Source organism: Triturus cristatus, chromosome 10 (genome assembly GCF_964204655.1).
Source record: "Triturus cristatus chromosome 10, aTriCri1.1, whole genome shotgun sequence".
Taxonomy (NCBI): domain Eukaryota; kingdom Metazoa; phylum Chordata; class Amphibia; order Caudata; family Salamandridae; genus Triturus; species Triturus cristatus.
The window spans coordinates 999,651,613-999,677,110 of NC_140593.1; the positions used below are offsets into that span (position 1 = coordinate 999,651,613).

The 25,498-nt window shown below is 45.3% G+C and overlaps 2 protein-coding genes across 3 annotated transcripts in view; one reads left to right on the forward strand and one right to left on the reverse strand.

Moving 5' to 3' along the window:
* The window catches only part of GRAP (GRB2 related adaptor protein), a 720,202-nt gene that overhangs the window by 205,074 nt on the left and 489,630 nt on the right, over nucleotides 1–25,498 (reverse strand). The window lies entirely within an intron of this gene.
* Nucleotides 6,340–17,332, forward strand: LOC146796413 (uncharacterized). The gene is made up of 2 exons (XM_085630067.1): nucleotides 6,340–7,021; nucleotides 17,001–17,332. The coding sequence occupies exons 1-2, from the start codon at nucleotides 6,340–6,342 to the stop codon at nucleotides 17,330–17,332; spliced, it is 1,014 nt and encodes a 337-aa protein (XP_085486193.1).

The window sequence follows — 25,498 nt, forward strand, 5'->3', positions numbered from 1 at the left end:
GAAACTGATGCAGGACAAAGAATATACTAGACGACACCGTGACGGACGCAGAGAGACGCCGCCGGTTATCGGAGCTACAACCGACTAAACAGGAAAGAACTTGGTGAGCCAGTCTCTAGATAGTGAGCTAGTAAAAATAGGAAAGAGCAGAATGTATGTATAACTGAAATAAGAGGGCGACCATAGGGGGGAACGAGGAGAGGAGAAAGACAGAGAAACGTAGGAATAACCACTCGCACTATGGGACCTCCGGGTTCTTTTCCTTTAGTATAGAAGAACTGCAGACGAGACTGTATTTCCATATTTGAAGTGTAGTCTTTCTTAAAAAACAACACTTCTGAGTAATAGAAGGGCCACCATACGAGGGAGGTAAAACAATAGGAAAGGAAAAATAGTGATAATGACTGAGATAGTGCAAATAAAAGGCAACCAAAAGGAAAACAAGAGGTCATTCATATATTAGTTAGACATTAGAAAAAATGAAAGGCAGATTACTAAATGGTTTTGCCCAGAGATCTCTACCACGGACTAGAAAAATAGTTTAAGTGAGCTAATAGTAGTGCTCCATTTCGCTTTGTTTTTATCGATTCAGGCCCCCAAAACAATAAGACTGGGAACACGGAGCGTAATAAAAGAAACAGCCAAGTTCCGCAAAAAATACAGAGGAAAACGGAAAACGGCTTCTCGCCCCTCAGTTTCACCAAACGAAAGGAAACAAGGGAAAACGAGGACACCCAACAGAGAGAATGAATAGGAATTCATAATAAAAGAACCAGGTAGATATCGTACTAAGGAAATATAACTACGTAATTAGAGATTTAATCATTATGGGTAGACTAATAATTTTTGGTCTCCATAGGAGTTATCACAGCAACCTGGAATCACGTTTCCTAAAGAATTAAGGTGGCCAACTACCAGAAATAAATGGTTGGTTCCCCACATCAGAAATACGGGAAGAGGTAAGGGGAAAGATGATTTATCCTCTCTGCCCCTAGATTAAAATACATTTTTGAAACCTTGAACTTTATCAAATTAGTTGGAAGATTCGGATGCATGATAGCGAGAATGTGAGGCTTGATTATATGAATGTGTAGTGTTCTGGGTGTGTACAACACCAGAGAAAATGAGGTCGTGTATTGGCATACATTTTTTTATTAAAGAAAAGAAGGTTTTTTTCCCCTTTTTATTTTAAATATGAAATTCAAGTACCTAAAGTATTGAATAAATTGTTCTACGACAATAGACAAATAGATATAAATAATTGTTTAGATTAGCATTCTTGACCCTTCCATTGTTGATCAACAAAAGATGGCTTATTAGAACCATGATGCATAAAACACAATAACATCGTTGATGAAATATAACTTTGATTCAAATGTTAATTTAAATACATGTATATGTTTATGCTTATAGATTTTTCGAATACGGGAGTTGAAAAATATTGTCTGGTCTTGAAAAAGAAGGCACAATCTGATTAATCCTTCGAAACGCGTCAACGCCCTCCAATGAAAACCCACAATCTTTCCCATCTACTGATGGACAGTAGACCCTGATGTTTCACATTTAAACACCCTACAAGTTGGTCTAACTGTCAGTTTTGAATGTGGTAATCAATGACAGATATTTTTGTCTATTGTTTTTCTCCCTGAAAAGCACCTTGGTAGACAGTGATAGATAGGATTATGTCATATTGTGTTTTTTAATTTTGTATTTTTTCATATATGTTTTTATTGTGACCAAATGTAGTAACAAAGGTCTTTTAACTTTTAACTATTGTTGACTGACAAAATACTATGTGTAAAGATTTATATAATAAATTGAAGTGAAAAAATCTTTTTTCATTTACGTGAGGAATTTGTGTGCCAATACAGATACGTGTATGAGTGACTGAGAAGTAGTGGTGAGTGTATGCTGAATGATAGCTAAAACAGCACGGGATTCAACCCTCTTTTTCTCCCAGAGGACATTTTCTGATTTAGTTTAGTAGCATGGATACCGCCAACAATTTATGAACCTCGGCAGATATTAGACCATAAAATGACATTTAAAAACCCAGATCATGAATTGAAACAGCTCAAATACAAACCACTTAATTTAAAAAAATGACTTCCCACCACATTCCTCAGTCTTACAGCTGCCGAGATAAATGTATGGAGCATTGAGCAAATATGCTCGGTTTGCAGCAGCTGCAAATAGAGTAAGGCTGGCCTACACCTTCTAATATTCAGAAGCCTAAGCAATGGGATTAAAAACTGTTTCCCTGGTACAACTTTCAATTTGCAAAGTAAGAAAATGTTTAACATAGATTGAGGTGTGCAGGAGTCACGGGGCATAAGTCAAGGTCTGAGCCACAGTAAGCATCATGTGGATAAGAGACGACACAATGGGCTATGTTAAACCTGAACCTAAGTGTATAAAATCTCAGAACCTGGTGAGGTAGGCAATAAAGATAGAGCTCCAAACCATTTGAGGTTACTAACAAATAGTAGGCAGCCACTCTTTTCTTTTTTAACTCTTGGGGTTCTCTGCGCCAGCCCCACAGGGTAAGGAATTCTGTCTTTAGTTGCCTTTTGGATAAGGTAGTGACCTCCTGTAGATTATAAAAACACTCTGGCCTCCCTAGCCAGGAAAATTGTTCTTTAATATTCCCCAGTCATGGGATCTTAGAAACATGATGAAGCCCTAAACAATCAGTGATTGCATCCTGATGAAAAGAGTTTCTTCTTTGGACCAAATGGAACTCCACAGCATAAGTGGGCCGAATGTAGCACTGTCCTCCACATACGGCAAGCCCAACTCCATATGACAGGGATGAATACACACTCCATGACAGGGATAAGACACGCTCCCCTCATGGCAAGGCACCACAGGTCTCCCTGACGCTGCTGCCTTAACCCCCTTGATGCTCTCTGCCGCCCCGCCTGGTAACTTTTAGAAAAGGTGGGGCCGGCATCGGACCCGCCGATAATATGGCGGTCCTGCCAGCCCCCGAAGATCGAAGGAGGCGGGCCTGTCGCGCACAGCAGTGTCGCGACAGTCGCGCCTCCTCTCTCATTGGCAGGCCGGGTCGTGACCCGAAAGTGAAAGGAATCACTTCCGGGTAACGCAAGTTGCCAGCACCCCCCCTCTGGGAGGCTAGTATTTGCCGATAAAAGGCTGGGGAGCACAGGAATCTTCCTCTTTGCCTTCCGAGCTCCTCAGCCTGTAGTGCGACCTCACTAGGAGGTCGTAATATAATATTTTTCAATTTGTGTTACAGGTGCGGAGAGCGTGCGTGGTGAAGTTCTACATTCAGATCGTGGCGGCGAGGCTTTAAGGCTGCGAGGAGCATCGGGAGCGTCGTGTTGCTGGATTGCATGGGTCAGCGACATCTGGGGCAGAGCGTCGCTGGTTTGCCCGGGTCGGCTGCATCTGAAGCAGAGCGTTGTTGGACTGCCGCGTTGGGTCTGCAGCGTCATCGTTATGTGGCGGCGAGGTGAAGGTCGGGTAAGTGTGGGTATTGCGGTCCCAGTGCCGGAATAACTGCAAGGTCTGCCCGTGAAGAGCGGTAGGAGCGGACTGCAGCGGGCGGGTGGAGCGTGTGTATTTCACTGCACCTGCAGTCGCGTGGCTGCCAGCTGCATGCGCTCAGCGTCACAGTGTTGGGTTTGGAACTGTTCCTGTGTCTCTGTAATAGCAAGAAAAACGAGTCACGCTGGCCTGATGATTGGGTGTTCAATCCTTGATTGTTCAATGCCACTGTTCAGTAAGGTTGGGAAACATTTTAATTGCACCAGTAGGCACCTGCTTGCTTGTGGTATAGAGGTCGTTTGCTGGACTGTGAAAAGAAAGGATTAAGGGAGGTGTTTCAATGCTGATTTAAGAGGGAAATATACGCTTCATTTATGTAAAGCTGAGACTCTAGTACTGGCCAATTGCCAAGTTTTCCTGTTCTGTCGTATATTTTAAACCCAAGCTTTTGAAGAGGCTCATGCTCCCAGGGTTGTGTTTACTGCTGAATGTTATTAGGATGCAATTTTAATAGAACATACGGTTGGGGCAAGCAACTGCTATTTCCTGATTGGGTCTGAAACACTTGCGCTGCGCAATTAAGCATACTGTTTGTTAGACATTTAAGTTTGAAATTGGTTCTACGGGGAGTGCAGCGCGCATGAGGACATCATATATTTGGGATTGCGCTTCAAACAATGGTGTGTTATTTATTGCAGTGATACAGTGCTGACAAGTATTTATCCAGAAGAACGTTGTTACGTTAGTATCTTTAGGCAGGTTAGGACAAAGCTAGCATTGTATACGCAGTGTTAGTCTAAGGGTCAAAGCATTTGGCAGGAACGTAAGTGGCAATGGCAGGAAAAATGAAGCGGGGCGACAAGCGCTCTCGCATGGAGTACATGATTGAGACAATGATGCGAAAGATGGTTAGCATGGACAAGAGATGGAAGAAGGTAGATAGATTGGGGCAAAACCTGGCAGATCTCAGGGAGAGGGTTGAGGGTCAGAAAGGGACGTTAGAAAGGCCCAGGCGCACCATAGTACCCCCCAAGCCCAGAGGTGAATTGGACCCACTTCCTAAGCAGGTTAGGCCAAAGAAGGGGGGGACTAAGTCTAAGGCGACGGCGCCGGTGTCTCAGCCCAAAGAGGGGGAGGTCTCTGGACCATCAGGAGTGGTCCCGTTGGGGGGAGTTGCTTTGAGTGCACCGGCCCGACAATGCTAGTGGGGGTGGTACCTTTGGGAGAACCATTGCCTGAGCCATTACCGGTCGTCCCAGGTGCAGTTCCGGTAGCCATCACGCCACAGGGCACAGGGTTGCCAGATAGTGGGGTCCCTAAAGATAGTCCTACAGGCATTAATCCGGTTCCAACAGATTTGGTGGTGCATTTAGCAGCGGTTCTGCCTTGTTTGGGGAAAGCAGGGATTTTGGCGCCAACAGTAGGGGGGAAGGGCATGCAGGGCGACCCTGAGGCAGAAGCAAAGAAGTTGGTTGCCCAGTTTGTGGTAACACCAGTAGGGCCACTAGGAACAGGGCAGGCGCCTCCTTCTCTTCCTAGCCCCATCAATGGGGTTTCACCAGGGGACGTCAACAAAGAAGTGGTCAGCCAGGCGAAAGAGAAGCTGACAGAACCTGCTGGAGTGACCACAGCAGGTAAGCAGGAGACACTGCCAATGCTGGGAGTGGGAGAATCTCGTACCGGGAGGGAGAACGTGGCTAGGCATGTGTCACGTGAGTTGAAGGAACTCATTTGGTCAGGGTGCTATGTTAGCATGTTTTCTCTGCTAGTATATGAAAGAGAGAGAGAGGAAGCTAAGACACAGAAAGACTGGATGCTCCCCAGAGAATGGGCAAGCGAGTTGTTAAGATTCAGAGTGGAGGAGAACTTAAACAACTGGATCAGGGGTTTTTCAGTATTCATGGCAGTAATGGCGGAACTTTTCCCTAACATACAGGCAGAGATGGCATGTTACCAGAACCGCATTACGATGGCTCACGACAAATATGGGGGATGGGGTTGGAAACAGTATGACATAAACTTCAGGAGGGCGAAGGCATCTGATCCTGCGCTATCCGGGAACCAGGTCTACACGGTCTCTTGGTTGGATCAGTTTGGCGCACCACAGACCAATTTTCAGTTTAGCACAACGCAGGTTAACAGAGGACAGGCAACTCCAGCATTTCAGCCTTATCAGCCTTATCAGCCCTTTCAGCCTGCGCAGAACACAGGCACTGCACATGGCTCAGGTGGTGGAGGGGGGCGGAAGGGGACTTGTTGGGATTTTAACGGAAGAACATAGCACTAGGGCGCCAGGCACATGTAAGTTTAAACATGCCTGCTCTATCTGCGCAAATCCTTCCCACCCAGAATCCAAGTGTCTCAAAAAATCTAGGGATAAAGGCAAGAGAAAACAGGATTGATGGCAGGGTGCACCAAGTCACATATTCCCCCACTGACATTACAGCTATGACCCCGTGGCTAAACAAATACCCCTGTCATGATACTGCTAGGACACTGCTAGAAGGTTTCACATATGGGTTTAGGATTCCTGCCCCGGGGTATGTCGGGATGCCTGAATGCAAACATCAATTGTCAGTAAGGACCAACCCAGGCGTGGCGGCAAATAAAATTGCTAAAGAGTTACGCCTGGGCAGAATAGTGGGCCCGTTTGATCGCATTCCGGTGCATAATTTTGTTTGTTCACCACTGGGTGTTGTTCCCAAAAAAGTGGAGGGCGAGTTCCGGTTGATCCATAACCTATCCGCACCTAGAGGCAACTCAATAAACGATGCCATCAGTGAGGAAAGTTGCAGTGTGAAATACGCTTCATTTGATCAGGCCGTGGAAATGCTAAGGGAGCTGGGCCCTGGCGCTTTGCTGGCAAAGTCTGATATTGAATCAGCCTTCCGTCTTTTACCGGTTCACCCAGAGGACTTTCACTTGCTAGGCTTCAAGTTTCAAGACAAATTCCACATGGATATGTGCATGCCCATGGGTTGCTCGGTCTCCTGCGCCTATTTTGAAAAGTTCAGTTCATTTTTGGAATGGGTTTTTAGACGTGTGACTGGGCACCAGTCTGTCATGCACTATCTAGATGACTTTCTTATCCTGGGGTCGGCGGGCTCTCAGAAGTGTGCGTGGGCACTGCAGGAATTCTGCACACTCATGCGGGCTTTTGGGGTTCCCCTGGCGCCGGTAAAGACAGTTGGACCAACGACAAAGATAGAATTCTTAGGTATTGAGCTAGATTCAGTCCAAGGGTGTTTCCGCTTGCCGGAAGATAAGATTAAGAAATTCAAGACTACTTTACAGCAATGCTTGGCTAAGGATAAGGTTACCTTGCATCAGTTGCAGCAAACTGTAGGACAGTTGAACTTTGCCCTTAGAGTGATTCCAATGGCACGCCCATTCTCCCGCTCTATCGCCCAAGCCATGACCGGGATTCAAGAAAAACATCATCACATCCGGATGTCGACTAAGGTCAAGCAGGACATGCGGATTTGGATGGCATTCCTACAGGACTTCAACGGTAGGGTGGTCTGGCCCGGTCCGCCCACTACCTCTGCAGAGTTAGGTTTATGGACTGACGCTGCGGCTAGTGTGGGATTTGGTGCCATACTTGCCAATGAGTGGGTGGCACACAGGTGGCCAGATGCATGGGTGCAGAATGGATTAACGGCTAACATTGGCTTCTTAGAATTGTTTCCTATCTGGGTGGCCTTAACGGTATGGCCAGACAGGCAGTGTAACCAATCAGTGGTATTTTGGTCTGACAACATGACTGTGGTGGAATGCATCAATCAGCAGGCTGCGAGATGTAAAATGATCCTCCGCCTGTTAAAAGAGATTTCCCTGTTGTGTTTGAAGGAGAACATACTGTTTAAGGCTAAACATGTCCCAGGTGTGTTGAAGCAGAAGCGAACCCAACACCCTTCCCAGAAGTACTTTGGCTGATTGGTGCCCCCAACTACCGAACCTCGTGGCAGCTAGCCTAGCTCCCAGGACCAAGAAAGCCTATGAGGGGGCGTTTTGGGCATATTGCACTTTCTTGGGAAAGGATTGGGCGGAAGAATGGCACGCACCATGGGCATTGCTACGTTACTTAGGTGTTTTACATGAGGAGGGACGCTCAGTGGCGGCAGGCAGGCGCCACGTGGCAGCGATATCTTTCTTCGCCAGAGCCAGGGACAAGGGGGATCTCACTGATAGCTTTACAGTCAGGAAGGCTTTGAAGGGTTGGCAGTGCATCCAGGGAACAACACCCGATTCAAGGCGTCCAATACGAGTGGAACTACTAACTGCCCTACTGGGGACGCTTGACGCTGTCTGCACGACAAAAGGGGAAGCTTTATTATTCAGGACGGCCTTTTCACTAGCCTTTTATGGCGCATTTCGCGTTGGGTAATTGGTCGCCCAGAATAAGCAGGATGCACAGGGGGGTTTGCAGCTGGACCATGTAAAAATACATGGCGACGCCCTACTAATATCCATTAAAATGTCCAAAACTGACCAAGAGGCCCGTGGTGAGGGGTTCGTTTTGCATAGAGCACATGGCAATCCATGCTGCCCTGTAGCACAATTGGAAGCATTTTTGGGGCATAGATCTTCTATAAGGTGTGGGACGTTATTAATCCATGCAGACGGTACACCCCTCACCCGGTTTTAGTTTAAGACGGTCATGGATATGGCAATTAAGCAGACAGGTTTAGATCCGGCTCGGTTTGGAACCCATTCGTTTAGAATAGGGGCTGCAACCGAGGCAACAGCAAGGGGGTTACACAGCAGCAATGTCAAGAGAATTGGGAGGTGGTCCTCCAATTGTTACAAACGCTATGTGCGGCTGCACATGTTGTAAGTGGGCTGTGTGCACTGTACTGATGCGTGTCTTTCTGCTTAATCTCTACAGTTTCTCGAACCTGTCACGCAGGGGGGAAACTGGCGTTGGATCATCCACAACGAACGAAGGAAGGACATGCACCTCTGCCAGCGTCAGGAGCACAGGTGGTTTGGATTATAGGCCATTCCTATGTGAAACGTTTGAATGCATTTTTCTGTTCAGGGAACTACATACACAGGGCGGAGCAGGCTGGTTTAAAAGTGTCATTCCATGGGAGAGGGGGGCTTTGTTTGAGTCAGTGCAGGGGTTTTATAGGGAATTTGCTGAGTAAAAGGGGTCCCGTCCGGATATCATTATCTTACACCTAGGAGGGAATGATCTGGTGAATCTGGGTAGAAGAGGGCTTGTGGAATCCATAATCACAGAAGTGGGTTGGTTAGCAAAAGCATGCCAGGGATGCACCATAGCATGGTCGCAAATGGTACCTAGATGTCAATGGAGGGGGGGGGGGGGAGTCTGTAAGGGCACTGAACCACTCGGTAAGACGTATCCATAACAAGATAGAGAGGTTGTTTAGGTCTCCTCAATTGCAGACGATCGCCCACGGGTGTATCGGGGGGACCCGTGCTTCTTAAAAGACAGTGTCCATTTATCAACGGTGGGGAATGCAATCCTCTCGAAGAATCTGCTAGCGTGGTTAGTGGGCTTGAAAAGCAGGGCATGACCTCCTAGTTAGCATGATGATAGGGGGGGCAGATAGTCGGGCAACTATGCTGGCCTGTGGCGGTAAGGTCATGATTGGTGAGCAGTAAATTTAGGGTCCTTAGGGGGCGGCGCCATTATTGAATGGGGTCACCCAAGGGGGAGGGACAAGTTGTTCCTCCTAGAACTCCAGGGGCAGTTACAGCCTTTGTGGCTGTATGAGTGCGGGGGAGGGGGGAGTTACGCTTTTCCTAGGCTGGTTGGCCACCCCGCATGTGCACAATGGCGCCAGTAAAGGGCGCAGAACTGCAAGGGCCCCTGATGGAGATAGTATGCAGAGTGTACGGGGGTAACTGGGGGAAAGTACCCTCACGGTGAACGGGCCCTCTGCGGGAGGGCGGGGTTTAATTGATAAGGATCTGACACCAGTTATTGACCTTGCCGTAGGCTCAAACATGGATATGCAGAAAATGATTGCCATTATGATTATGAATGATGTTATGCTTAGATTCGGATAGGAATAACTTGTATTAGAGTTATGTTAAGGATAGCCATCTGATATCTGTACATATCAAATGTAATCAAATGTCAATTATATGAGTCTCTGCGTAAAATTTTGTAAAAATTGCTAATATTCATTGTTTGATTAAATTTGTTAATAAATACGGCCGGGGGTTATCTACGACCCCCTTTTCCAACTAAACTCTTATTCTTGATATTGTGTAGGTCTGGACAAGGGAGGAGTGGGTATTAGGTAGTACCAGACCATATGACTGCCAGCTCTATTGTTGGCACCGTGTTCTTGGACTGAGCTGTGCACTGCTGGTAAAGTAGTTCTGAACTGTTGCCAGCTTTTGTCCAGTTTGTGCTGATGTGGTTGTGCTGTTTAATTTGCGCTGATTTTTTCAAATTGTCTGATTGTTTTGACTCAGCGTGTGCCATTTCCCTGTTTTGTCCCTGCCTCTCTCCTTCTCACGCTGCTTGCTGCTCCAGCGCCTTCCACCACCAGGCACATCTCCCAGGACCTAATTAATGGTGCCCGCAGAGCAGCTCCATGGAGCAGCTCCAGACACGTTGCTAGGGACCACAGATCTCCCTGATGCTGCTTCTTTGACCCCATGATGCCCTCTGTCGCCCTTTTTACTGCCAGCCCTATTGTTGGCGCACTGTTCTTGGACTGACCCGTGCACTGCTGGTAAAGTTGTTCTGGACTGTTGACAGCTTTTTTCCAGTTTCTGCTGTTTAATTTGTGCTGATTGTTTTAAATTGTCTGATTGTTTTGACTCGGCCAAACTCCATTTCATTGTGTTGTTCCTGTATCGCTCCTTTTACCGCCAATTTGCCGCAACTCCCGCGACCCAGCGCTCCTCTCCCTTCCCAGGACCTACTTAATGGAGGCCGCAGTACCCGTCTGCACCTGGACAGCACCAGAAACCCTGTTCCTCCGGACACCCACAGGTCCTCCACCGCAGATCTCCAAGCCCTGGACCCCGGAAACCGCAACTGCTACCTCACATCTCTGAGCTACACAACAGGACCGTTCACCTGCCACAGATGTCAGTTTACCTGCAACCTAGGACCACTCACCTTCACAAAAACCAGCACCACTCCCACCCTGCCAACCGACACCACCCTGGAACCATTCTGGTGCCTCCTGATCAACCCAAGACCCTAAGGTTCATATAATGATATTATCAACATTTATCAAGTTTCAAAGCGTTGTTTCAAGCATTTATTTCTCTTTCCTAGTAAACATAAAGTATAATTGCCATTACTTATGGCTCATATTGCACCAACCAAACATCAACATTATGATGTTATAATACAATGTTCATATTACAATAGTCACATCTCATCGCAAAACAGTGCTACACTCATTGTTTTATGTCCAATGCCGCTCTCCCAATGCATTTCGGGAAATCCCTTAGTCATGGAAACTCTAAAAATAACAAATAACAAATGTATTCAATGATGATGAAACAGAAAAAAAAGCGTAGAAAGAGAAAAGGCCTGCCCATGACCTGTCAATTTGCTGTGTTTGTACATGCTGTTGCTAAAAGTGTTCTCACCCTCGTGTTCTAATCTGCTACTACCAGATGTTACAGGAGAGAACTGTCTGCACTATTGTTACCATATCCACCCTAATTGCCAACAGTATCACTATAACACATGTGACGAAACCACCAAAGGACAACAACTACCACCGTGTGGCCTCACTGCCTGCTTGTGCAAATGTTGAAATGCTCCATAAAGGTTAAACAAATCCTAGCCAGCCATAACGCGACAACGCTAATTCCGCAGTGTGAGCAATCTGTAAATCAATGCATATTCCAGTAAATTGAATGATATCCCTTCTACTCCAAAGGGTTCTATTACTTACTCAGCAATCAGTTGCCGTACAAATGTCTTTAATTTGTTTCCGTGAGTAATCAATCAATAAAACTTTATTCAGCTTTTGTGATAAAAACCATAAAAGAAATAGTTCATCACCAATACTCATAAAAATGAGAAAGTTCATAAATACCACACCATCCACATAAAATTTTCAATAAAATAGATTAAAAAGTGTACGCGGTGACTCCATATCCCGTTATCCCCGGCCCCTGTTGATTAGTCACATGTTGCTCTAAGCCTTACCGCCGCCTTTAGGAAACTAAGAACATGCCATACAGTGCTCCCTGAGAGCATTAATAAAAAGCTAAAAGCGAGACGCACCTGGTTAAAATTGGCTTGTTTTAAAAAAGGAATTAAAAAGGACTTCCTAGGCATCTCATAATTACTACAAAACATAAAAAATGCAGCATGTTCTGTGGAGACGTATTGTCGCAGCCACAGGGCAGCAAGATCTCACCATTCATTGCTCCCTCTAGGGTGAGCAAGGAGAAAATGGAATCAATCAAGGCGGAATCTGGTTAATAAAAAACGGTCATGGGAGCTGGGGAGCCCTAGGCGGTAAGGTTCCGTTAAAGGGACTGTTTTCAAAAGTGTGTGTCTTCGCACACTAGACTTCCTTAGCTCACATTCTTCCCTTTCCGTCACCCTCAATCTGAAGAAGGGCTCCTTTACCCAGGACAGATCTTTCCTACTGATAGTATCAGGGGAGCGGAAAAGATCGGGCCTACCTAATTTCCTGAATCCATCCCGTATCTAATTGAACCAGGGTATGTGGTGGGCACCATCTAGACCTAAACAGTCCCTTAATATCACTTTATTGAGGGCACTCCCTTCACTTAACCAGACTTAAAGCCAGTAAAATAAGGGGCGGAAAGAAAGCAGATCTTTCAGATAGGGCACACCCAATTTGTTATGAACAATATAAGTAGCGGTACCCTGTGGAACACATACCAGTCGTCTCAGAAACCTATTTTACAATGTTTGGAGCTCCTCATGGGCAATGTAACCCCAGATATCACTACCATACATAACCTGAGATACACACCTAGATCTATACATCTGTAATAGGCCACCTATGGGTTTTTTACCCACACGGGTAGCAAAATTAAAATTAGCTGCATTAGCCCGTAGGAAACCCCCTTGCTTACTTTTTTTCACGGCGCACCAGTTTAACTTGGTATCCAGCATAACTCCTAAGTAGGAGAAAGCATTTGTCCTGGGGAGAGGGATGGTCCGACCCTAAAATGTAAGGATTTGGTTTGCCCACGACCTATCTGCATTACATATAACTTGGAATTATTAACTAGCAGGTCCCTGTCGTCCATGAAGGACACAAAGGAGGTTAGCAATGTTCGCAACCCCCTCGCAGTCCGAGCCAGAACAACCTCATCGTCAGCGTACAGTAATACAGGCAGGCCACGCCGGCCACCCGATGGACATCTGCGTGTGTGGCTATTAAATCCTTCTCTAGATTATTAATGCATAAATTGAATAAAAAAGGGTCCAATATACATCCCTGTCGTACCCCTCTCTGTATCGGGATCTGACTGGTTACTTTGCCATCATTGGTATAGCGAACCACCGCTTTAGTATCCCTGTGGAGCTCCTGTAAGAAGAGGACAATGTTGATGTCTACTGCCAAGCACCGAAGTGTCTCCCATAGTTTACTTCTCCTCACTGGGTCGAATGCTGACAACAAGTCCATAAAGGCCAGGTAAATCGTGCCAGAACTGCAACAGTGTATTTGTTTAAATTCATATACAGGTTAAGGCATTGGTCCACCGTTGACCTCCCAGGGCGGAAGCTATATTGGATGTCTGCCAGTATGTTGTTTTCATCCGCCCATGTGGTTAACCTCTCCAGTAAAATGCGACCCACCACCTGTATGGTTCAGTCCAGCCTATATCAAAAAATGCTATCCCTGTTCCCTTTATTAAAAATTGGGATGATGGTAAAGATCGCCCAAGAGGTAGGTGGAGCATTTCTGATGCGAGCGTGAATCGTAGAGGTGAGTACAGGCACCCACAGTCAATTAGATAAAAAGAGAGCAGGGAGTATGCCATCAGGACCAGGGGCCTTATTTCTGGACAGTCCCTCATTACATTTTTTAACCTCTTTGGCATTAATGATAAGGGGCAACTTACCAACCCCCCCCCCCCCCCCCCCCCCCCCCCCCAGCCTTCCTCTGGCCTCAATTCAGTTTGACTAGAAAACATTTCCTGGAAGTGTCCAACCCATTCAACCTCTGTTATATGTGCATCTAGGGTCTGTCCAGCATCACCTACAAAAAAATGAGCAATTTACTATATTCCAAAACATTTAGCTATTTTTTAGGGCACTGGCCTCCGCCAGCTTAGTCCATGCCTCGTCCCTAAGTTTGGCCTTGTTCTACCTTCTATCAGCCTTAACAGGCTTTCACTGTGACTGGATCTCTGAGTTTGGTACCTAATACTCCCCTCAATTCCCTTGCTGCTCTGGAACAGTTACGGTCAAACCATCTCAGTGTATGTTCATTTGAGTGCCTGGATGGCGCCCTTAGGAGATTCCAAATGACACAAGAAACCTGCTCAGACCTTCCCCTGAATCGTCCCAACCCTTTCCTTAGGGTATTAAAGGGCTTACCTGTGGGTGGGTCCCTAGATTTGTCGTGGGACAAGATTTAGATGAGACACCACTTCTTCTTCTATCATCTGGGCACTCTGGATTTTGCTGGACTTCGTTTTGGCTTGCCTTCGTCTCCCTTCCAGTCTGCTGCATCGTCTGTGCCTGTTGACCATACAGGAACCTTCCAAGGCCTGTGGGCATCAAAGACATCTGAAGGAATCTCCCTTGAAGTGAAGGAGTTACTTCCCTGCATTCCCAGGCACCGCAACTAGGTCGACCAGTCTGCTGATCCTGAGATCCTCCGGACTCTGAAAGGTTCTGCAACACAGGTGGTGGTTTTCCACAGCTGTCGACGCCAGCCCTGCCCTCTTACTAAGTTTGAGGCCAGTTTCCCTCGTGGGGGCTGCAATAACCGAACCCCTGTACACAGCGTCAACTTGCAGTTGCAAAGGCATGTTGGCTTCCTTCCACCGCGATCAGGCTTCAAGTAGCCCAAATCTCGAGCACCTCCAGTGACCAAATTCTTTGTCCACATCGCGTAGTTTGCACTGTGGCTTGCATCTGATGGTGAGCTGCTCGAGGTCCTCTTGCGACTCCAGTGCCCCCGGCCTGTGGGTCCATTTGAGGGGCACCTTTGTTTCTTTTGGACTCCCTTGATTGCTCTGGGCCTGCCCTGACTCCTCTGCTTGTGGTGAGTCCCCAGGACCTTGCTGGTTCCGACATTGCACCTACTTTGACGTCTGCATGGGTTGCAGTTGCCAATGCTTGTTGGTGCTCCTGCTTGACACCGACCCTTCAGTACTCGACATCTGACGTGGGACAGCTTGTGCATGGCTCCTGGTCTACCTCAGCGCCGCCTGTTACTCACAGCTGCAGAGTCAAGGTCATCATCATCTCTCCAAAAACACCTGACATCGGAGGGCATTCGTCTTTCAACTCTCGTGTTCACTCCTGAGTGACATAGACTCTGTCCCCTCTGCTTTCAGGTACATCTCAACTAGAATCCACCTTCGAATTCAACTGGGCACTTTCTCCTTCTTCAGCAGCAGCACTTTCTTGAAGTCCTCCAATGGGTTCGACGGTGGTTTCCGACACCACTTCATACCTATGTAGGTAACATGGGTACTAGGGTATCAATGGGTGGGGTGACCCTCCAACCTTCTGTCTTCCACTGGTTTTCTTCAGGGTCCACTGGGAAGGGTCCTTAATCTTTATAAATCCAACCGTGACTTACACGTAGACTTGTACGGGGCACGCAGTCATGTTCCCACACTGCACACACTCTCTGTGGGGTTCCTAGTCACTCACCTTGGGTGGTTCCTTAGGTCCCCAGCACTTCTACGTCCTCTCGACTACTATATGGTTTGGTCTCCTCCTGGGGTCCACTGTGTATTCTGTGCTATTTACTGTAATTCTTTGCTAAGTATTGTGTGCATTGTGCATATCTCCGGGTAGGAAATATTTGTATGTGTTGGAGAGTGTTATATAATAAATACATATTTTTATAAATACCCTGTGTGGTTATTTTTCACTTAATCTATACTATAAGATTGCATTCTGGTAAAAAAAAAAGCTGCTTTGCACTCCTTCTGGACTAAGCCTGAAGGCTGCTCTCTACAGCTACCACTTAGAGAGCTTTCGAAGGTTGCCTAAGGGTTGTTTGAACTGGTGCAGGGTGTCCACTAACATAAGTGGACATCATATAGAAAATAGGCTATGTTAAACCTGAATCTAAGTAAATAAAATCTCTGAAACTGGTGAGGTAGGGAATAAAGATAGAGCTCCAAACCATCCGAGGTTACTAACAAATAGTAGGCAGCCACTCTTTTCTTTTTTAACTCTTGGGGTTCTCTGCGCCAGCCCTACAGGGTAAGGAATTATGTCTTTAGTTGCCTTTTAAATAAGGAAGTGACCTCCTGTAGATTATAAAAACACTCTGGCCTCCCTAGCCAGGAAAATTGTTCTTTAATATTCCTGTGTCATGGGATCTTAGAAACATGACGAACCCTTAAACAATCAGTGATTGCATCCTGATTAAAAGAGTTTCTTCTTTGGACCAAATGGAATTTCACAGCATAAGTGGGCCGAATGTAGCACTGTCCTCCACATACAGCAAGCCCAACTCCATATGACAGGGATGAGTACACACTCCATGACAGAGATAAGACACGCTCCCCTCAAGGCAAGGCACCACAGGTCTCCCTGACGCTGCTGCCTTAACCCCCTTGATGCTCTCTGCCGCCCCGCCTGGTAACTTTTGACTGCCAGCTCTATTGTTGGCACCGTGTTCTTGGACTGACCTATGCACTGCTGGTAAAGTTGTTTTGAACTGTTGCCAGCTTTTGTCCAGTTTGTGCTGATGTGGTTGTGCTGTTTAATTTGCGCTGAGTGTTTTAAATTGTCTGATTGTTTTGACTCGGCCACGCACCGTTTTGCCCCACCTCGCTCCTTTTCCCGCTGCTTGCTGCTCCAGAGCCTCCCGCAACCAGCGTTTCTCCCCCCTCCCAGGACCTACTTAATGGAGGCCGCAGTGCCCGTCTGTGCTTGGACCGTGCCCAGATGCAGGAACCCTGTCCTTCCGGACACCCACAGGTACTCCCCCGCAGATCTCGAAACCCTGGACCCAGGACGCTGCAACTGCTGCCTTACATCTCTGAGCTACACAGCAGGACCATGTACCTGCCACAGATGTCAGTTTACCTGCAACCTATGACAAACCACACTCACCAAAACCCGCGCCGCTCCCACCTCACTGACTGACACCATCTTGGAACCATTCTAGTGCCTCGGGATTAATGCCAGATCGCTCTGCAAACATGCCATCGAAGTCTGCGACATGACCTTCAACACAGAGACATGACTAAACCCCTCCTTACCCTCTACATGGTCACCACGACACCCAATGGATACAAGATAAAACACCGTGATCGCATCAACAAACACATAGGTGGCATCTCCATCTTCCACACAGAATCAATCCGCTGCACCACCACCGAAGACAAAACCACGCAGTTCATGGGACACCTGATTTTCCAACTCCACACTGACGACAAAACAATCATCAAAGGTACTCTCGCCTACAGACCCCCAGGACCACGAACTAACCTCTGTGACACCATCACTGAAATCATCGCCCCACTTGCCATCCAATCAAAGCACTACATCTTCCTTGGAGATATCAACTTCCACTTGGATGACCCCACAGACACGAACTCCGCCTCACACTTAGAGCAGGACACACCCTTTTTACACGTCCAGCAACTGAGTCAAATACAGCCATACCATGGAACTCACCTAGACTGATCACTGCAATGTGCACTTCACCATCACAGGACCACCTCGCACCACCCTCAACCCTCCCAACACCTCCGGTCACAGCTGGAGCAAAGTCATACAGAACCAATGGACGGATGCCCTCAATACCACCCTGCGGACGCCACAACCAACCTTAAACACACAGTCAAGAACTTCAACACTTGGATCGCGAATGCTGCTTACTGAGTCACCCCCATCAGACCATCCAAAACTCGCAGATCCACCAAATAAGCCATCTCGTACACTCCAGAACTCAGAACAATGAAACGCAGCTGCAAACAACTAGACAGAAGATGGCGCACCAACAGAGATGATACAGACCGAGCCACCTTCAAATCAACCCTCAACAAATACCACCATCAATGCAAAGACGTAAAAAATAACACCCTTGCCGACTGCTTTGAGGCTAGTGCCAACCACACCAAGGAAATCTTCACCATCGTGAGAGAGTTCTCCTGCCCAGGAGGCACTGAGAACACGATCTCACCCTCACACGAACTCTACAACGCTATAGCAAACCACTTCCACAACAAGATATCCACCATCTACAGGAACTTTGACCCCCAACCCACCGATCTCCTCAGCCTTTATACTACTAAGGAAGCCTCCTCCAACGATCATCTCAACGCATGGGAACAGCTCAACACACAGGACGCCAAATGCCATAATGGACTCCATCCACTCAGAAGCAACCACCAACCCATGCCCCAACCGCCTCTTTAACCTAGGAAGCGACAAGATAAGCTACCAACTCACCACCATTCTCAACGGATCCATCGTCACAGCCACCTTTCCCAATGCATGGAAACAAGCGGAGGTCAGACCTCTCCTCAAGAAACCCTCCACAGAACACAGTGATCTCCAGAACTACCAACCCATCTCGCTGCTTCTGTTTCCTGCCAAAGTCCTGAAGAAGGCAATCAACAGTCAGCTCACCGAACAGCTGGAGAAAACAACCTGCTAGACCCCTACCAATCAGTTTTCTGAGTGAGCCACTGCAACAAGACTGCCCTGATCATCACCACAGACGACTTAGGCACCCTATTCAACAGAGGAGAGTCGGCCACCCTGTTCCTCTCGACCTCTCCGCAGCCTTCGACACGTTTCCCACCACACACTGATCAAGAGACTGCACCAGATCAGAATCAAAGGGGATGCACTCAGCTGGATATCATCAATCCTCATGGGACGCAGGTAGAGAATCTGTCTGCCCACTTTACCTTGCAACCCAAGAGCACCATCTGCAGTGTCCACCAAAGGTCATCCCTCAGTCCCACCTTCATCAACGTAAACATGACACCGCTACCTGACATTGTCAGAACCCACAACATCAACATCATATCCTACGCCAATGACACCAAGCTCTTCCACTCACTCTAAGCAGACCCCACTACAACAAAGAACAACTTCCACAACTGTATGATGAACAACACAGCGTGGATGAAGTACAACTGTCTGAAGCTTAACATGGACAAGACCGAAGTGCTGATCATTGGCAACCATACCTCCCTCTGGAATGACACCTGGTGGCTCGCGGTACCCCCACACCAAAACACCACACAAGCAACGTCAGCATCATCCTCATCAGCAAACTCACCATGAAACAACAGATCAACACATTCTCCTCAGCCTGATTCCACACTCTCCCCATGCTTTAAAGAATCTTCAAATGGCCACCCACAAGTGCCAGGAAAACAGTCATGCAATCCCTAATCATAAGCCATCAGGACTATGGCAACACACTGTATGTAGGTACCACCATCGAACTCTTGAGAAGGCTCTAGACGATACAGAACCCAGCAGCCAGACTGATGCTCATCCTGTCCAAACTGACCCTCATCACCCATCACCTGAGAAACCTCCGCTGGCTACCCATCAAGAAAAGGTGCCAATTCAGACTACTGACACATGCCTACAAATCCCTTAATGACCTAGGACCAGTGTACATGTACCATCACCTGCTCTTTCAACAACCATCCAGAAACCTTTTCTCCGCCTTCCTCGCCTGGGCACAGACATCTGCTGTAGCCACAGAAGAGGACACTCCTTTTCCCACCTCGCCACCAAGTCCTGGAATGCACTCTCTCTCACCTCTGGTCATCACCCTCGCTGACTTACTTCAGAAAGAGACTCAAGACCTGGCTTTTCGACTAGCCCAGCAACCCTGCACTTGGATACTCTCAGAGGTGATAAGCCGTGCTCTACCAGTACGGATTCATTGATTGATTAAAGTAGGCAACCTATTAGGTATGGACAGGAGTCATCTAAATAAACATTCTCACTAACCTGTAAGGATGACGTGTCACAATAACCTCAAATACCAGCACCACATGTCATAACAGAGCGACAGCGTGCTTTATAGATGTCAGCCATCACATCCAGGGGTTTGGAGCCTAACTTTTCAGCAAACCTAAAAAGTGTCTTGGTTGTTTGATCAAACTGGGATTTCCTAACCTTCATTGGTTGCATCCACGTGCCTTTGAAATCAAAGGGAACCCCCAAATATGTGAAAGTTGGAACTGATAAAATGTTGTTAATAAAACACGGTCTCAAATTAGAGAAGGATCACCCCCAAACCATGGTGTGTGACTTGACTATGTTTGTCACAAGACCTAGATTACTCATAAATAGGACACATCCAATAGCCTTTGTAGATCCACACCAGTTCTCGAAAGTAGGACACAACCATCGGCATATATCAATGCTGGCCGTTTCGTTAATGCAACGCTGGGCATATTTATCTCCTCAAGATCTCAGATTACATCTCTATTTTTTACTAGGTTTGACCAGATAGATTTGTACCCGGTATCACATGCGGTATTACAGCATGCAGAAACATTGCATGGCGTACTACCACAGGACATATAGATCCGATTTGGTGGGAAATACCAGCTTCCATCCCAATCAGACTGAAGAGACTATCTGTGATGCAGGCCAATATTCAAAACCAGTATGTTTTTGAGAAAATCCACCTTACCAAAGGCCTCCTAAAGCAGCACTTTTGCTTGAAAACTATAAAAAAGACTTTATGTTAAAAAAAATATTACTTAAAACTCAAAACTGACCCTACAGGGCTTTTAAAGATGAAGCTAAATGTAGGAAGTAGCTGAAAACACTCTTATTCACACTATAATGATGACATGATGCTGTTGGTTCTCTGCTTTTCTCCATCTTCAGTTGCTTAAAAGCACGGGGACACTCTTGAGGAGCCATGCGCTATACAAGCACTTATCATTCATCCAGTCAAAACAATTTGATTGTCTCATAAAAAAACAGTGGGTCTGTTGGTCTTGCTAAATATTGTCTCATGTCCCTCCTTTGCTTCTTTGGAATGGTAATTGTGCACAAATTCAATCCGGGGGCACTTCAATTCTTACCTTAAAGGCATCCTACATCATGCAGCACGCCTCTTCAAGGGCCTGAAGAAATATATCAGCTCCCCCCACCCCACCCAGATGGAACTTCACTGCTCCCCTTACCAGCCCACATGTATTAAAAACTAAGAAAGCTATCACTCCTATCTGGCTGACAAGCTCATAATCTCTGGTGGTTCTCATCACACCTGCAGCCAGAACACCTTCAGACTGGAGAAGAAGCAGTGAAAAAACAATGCAATTAACCTTATTTAGGGATGCACCCAGGATTTGAAATCACTTATCCATTTTCATCAGGACTGCCCAAACCATATTCCAATTTAAGAAAAAGCTAAAGACATACCTATAGAATAGTGATTCTATAGGTATGTCTTTAGCTTTTTCTTAAATTGGAATATGGTTTGGGCAGTCCTGATGAAAATGGATAAGTGATTTCAAAGTCTGACAAATACCTCCAGAAGCAACTAAATCGCGAAACAGTAACAGTCCAGCTCTGCCTTAAGAACCCAGCTACCCTTTTAATCAGTCGTTGACTGTATGTCTGCCTGACAGCTTTCTGGCTGGGTTTACTATATATAAATACCACATACACACATACATACAAACATACACACAAACGTCACACTCTGAAGGTGCATTGGTATTTTAATATTGAATGGTTATCGAAAATATTTAGTATGGGGTGTTTATAATGTAAATGCTTTGTTGGTATATTATAGCTCTAGGTTGCTGTTGCATGCTATACTCTTAACCATTGGTATATAACTCTGCTTTGAAGTGGCACTGCCAGCGGGCCATGGGCCCGCTGAAGTAGTTATAATGGGGATAAACCCCCAGATGGGTAGTGAAAGATTGTCACCATCGGGCCGTTTGTGAGTTTTGCCTTACCACTGCGCATGACCGCATGGAACTGGTTCCATATGTGTGGTTCTCGGCATCAATAATCATAAATGTGTGAGTGAGCCATGGTCCCACAACATTGCTTTAGAGAGAAGGAGATAAAAGACAGGACAGGAAGTGGAAATGTAGAACAGCTAATGCAGGAAGAAGCTAGAGGAAGACACTTGGGATCTATTCTATGTTGTGCTTCTCTTTCAATCAATCAATTAGTTGATTTCAACCGCATGACCATGAAAGCACAAAAACAACCTATTACTACAAACATTCTGCATAAATATCATCTAATCAATTTGCAAAAATTATGTGGCATTATATATCTTTCTTTGGTTTATTTTCATCTGTTATAGTGAGTATAGGTTTTTTAACATTTGTTTTTAATTGCTTTACATTTAGTGGGCAGTCAAGAGGAGAGGAATTATGTGCATAACTGTGTTGTGAATCGGAGGAAGGAAGATTAATAATATTCTAGTTTGAAAAAAACATGTCACTTTCCCCTGTAGTCTACCCATAACCATAACCATCAAAAGCAAGAAGGTGTGTTGCTCTTTCAAAAAATAATTTAAGCCACAAAGCCAAGCTGTGTTTTAGGACAATAAATACTTATTCAAAATTTCAAGTGGATCAGGCAGTGTGGGTTCGCAGCATCATGTAGATTCAAAATATTTGAGCTGAACCTATGTCAGAGGCACCAATGAAAGATCAAATGATGATGCTACTGAGTAGTACTAATATATGATAAGACAACTGTGTTACTTTCTAGGAGTATACGTGTGACCTATCGTCACAAAACACCAGAGATGAGCCATTTAACTTAATTAACTGATCCTGCCTGGTTAGTGAAGTTCATGGAAAATGATTAGAGAAATGTAATGTTGAACTGATTTATCTGGAGTTGTTTTTCATGTAAGTCACTAAACAAAAGGAATCATTTAAATTACTTCTCTAGGTGTATTTGTGATGACAAGTGTGATTAAGGCTCTGGAGATTTGGTTAGAAACCCTTGGGGATGTCTTCATGCAATCAAGTTTGCTTCCCATGAAGACCAAACTCTGGAGTGTCTGAAGAATGACTCTACCAAATAGTTGTCAGAAGGAGTCAACAAGTTCCAAAGGTTGAAGTGAGAAGATGAAAGAAGGAGCTGGAGCCTCAAGTTTGAAAAGTATGAGCCGCCTAAGGTCAGGCTGCCACGGGCAGGTGCACCAGAAGTGACTTTATATGTGGTATGAATTTATGACCCATAATTTGTTCCCAGGAGTATTCTCTAAGAAAGAGTGCATTTCATGGAAGGGTCACTTTGCCTCTGTGTAAAAGATTATGAAGGTGATGTTGAAGGTAAGAGGCTGATTCACAAGCATTTCACTCTGACTTGTTCTTGTAGTAATTATGACTTAGTCCAGAAGAGTAAAGTAGACATATATTAGCCTATTCCTGAAAATCAGGAATAATTGAGGATTACAAAGGTAGAACAACAACTTTGAGGATTTGGCCCATGGAGCTCTAGTGCAGAGGGCGATGAAACCTGCACCTGTTGCATAGTGATGATGAGTGTGCTCATCGAATCAGAGCAGACCTTACGGCGGGTTTCTTGGACAGTGTATGAAAGGGGGCTACGATGATGAAATGAAATGTGAAATATAGAGCTACAGGAGCATATAAAGGTGCTGCTGTCAAGTTAGAAGCTATTCAAGGGAGAGGTCAGCTGTTGAAGAGGACCATTTAAGTGAAAAAGTAATTATTGGTTATTAAGGAACAGTATGTAATACTCTCAGATATCAATTTTGATGTGGGTGTATCTGCTCTGAGTGAGACTGAGAATCTCAATGGGCGTTTGTTGATGGACTGATGCTCCCTAGGTTCTGTCACTGAGGAGTACTGTTGCATAATGCAAACTTAGTTATCATCACACTGAGTGTGAATAGGGGGCTCTGTGAAATAAATGATAATATCTGGTTCGCTCTCAACCCCGTAATATAACCCTATTATAACACAACTGCTGTCGACTCTCGTAAGAAAGGCGATTGCCTACAGTTGACGTGTAACCTGTATAGCCCTAAACTAAATTTAACTCAGAGTTGAGGCAACTGACATTGTTTGTACCATCAGAGAAGGCATATATGTTTATACCCATGGCATTCAGATTTGCTTCTGCATTTAACAATGCAAACAGAAAATGGGAAGTGACTTCAAAGTCTGACATATCTAGGACACAATTCCCTGGAAATTGATATGTCAAAAGACCAAATTAAAGGCATGCTAAATATATCATCTCCAGGGGACAACGACGAATTAACGTGATTCATGGGCCTAGGTGAAAGTGGATCAAACTTTTTCCTAGAACAAACTCTATTCAACTGAATTGTTACAAAAGTGTGCCAAATAATTTGAGAGACTAGGCATTAGAAGCCTTTTAATTAATGTGGGATGATTTATGTCAGGAGACCATAGAGAATATCAAATCTGACACAGTTTACATGCTAACTCAATGTACTTTAAACGTTGGTAGGTTAAAATGGGTTAATCCATGCCAAATCTTTGTGATTACCACTGTCCATTTAATTGAATGCCATGTAGATTCATTATATCTACATAATCTTATGTGTAAATTCTGAAAGTCAAACCTAGAATGGATCCAGCGCTTTGGTAAACACCACTGAAGTAAGGCCATTTTGCTGGTGTTATCAGTGCTCATGGGTTGGGGACTGTGTTCAGTCATGTCCAGGGGACAGAGGTACTTAGAATTCCATCTGATAGATTTGCTGCGAAGAAGATGAAGAAGTGTTAGCTGGTGAAGCATATTGCTGTTTTGCTTTTGAATATGTGTGACTTGTTAGAGGTGCAAGACATATAGAATCAATATGAACCACAAGTTAGTTGGAAAATCTTTATGCCAGAAAAAGTAGGGCAGGCTACTCTTTAAAATGTGATTTATAAAGTACAGTACTGCAGAACACTTTCTTAGATGTTAGAATGCTGACCCCTCAGGAATGAAATTCGGGGTATAGCCAAAATACAAATAAAATTCCACACAACAATAGAAAATCACTACTCAATTGGGAAAACAAATGGATTTTGAGACTAAATTCTCAATTTCATGGAAGGCATGAATCAAGAGACTGACATGATTGTATTCCTTGTAGAAGGATAACAGCAGAATAACTGAAATACTGATTTCTTTAAAAAATTACGACTTGTTAAGAATTATTTGTGTGATGGATTGAATGTGTTGTGCACATCAGAGATAGATAATGAACAAAGGTACACCATTTATCCCAAAAAAGGCGTAAAGTCATGCAATTGAATTAATTCAATGAAAAAATGAAAAGACAGAGATGAGCAGCAAGCCTATAGTTACCCCTAGGTCTATCTATTTTAAGGATCTGATGGATTTTCTTTCTGTGTTCCCTAACCTAATAGCACATGGAGGACCGACACATGGTCTCAGGCCTGCTTAACCTCGTGCTCAGATTAGCGTCAACAGTTCAGTTCCAGCTTCAAATAAGGCCACGGGCTTTTGGCAGCTTCAGGAACCTTCTACCAAGGAGGTGCTGCTTTTTTGTCCTTGGTCCAATCATTGTTATCAATGGCCATGCTTCACTCCTGCAGTAACTGCAGTTTTTGAGCTACATTTTTAGGATCTCTTATTACTAGAAAATTTATTTTATCATAATGTAACCCTAGTTGATATTTTTTTGAATATTCGATACATGTTTGACTGAGTTAAAGGATGAAATATAATTTGTGATGCTATACTTTGTGCATCTATGTTATTGCTTGGGATCTGTGGTCTGCATTGTTACCAAAATCAGCTGACAAGGTCAGAATCTACTACAATGGTGGTATGGCCTTAGTATACCTCCAGTACATTTTAGCTAAGACACAA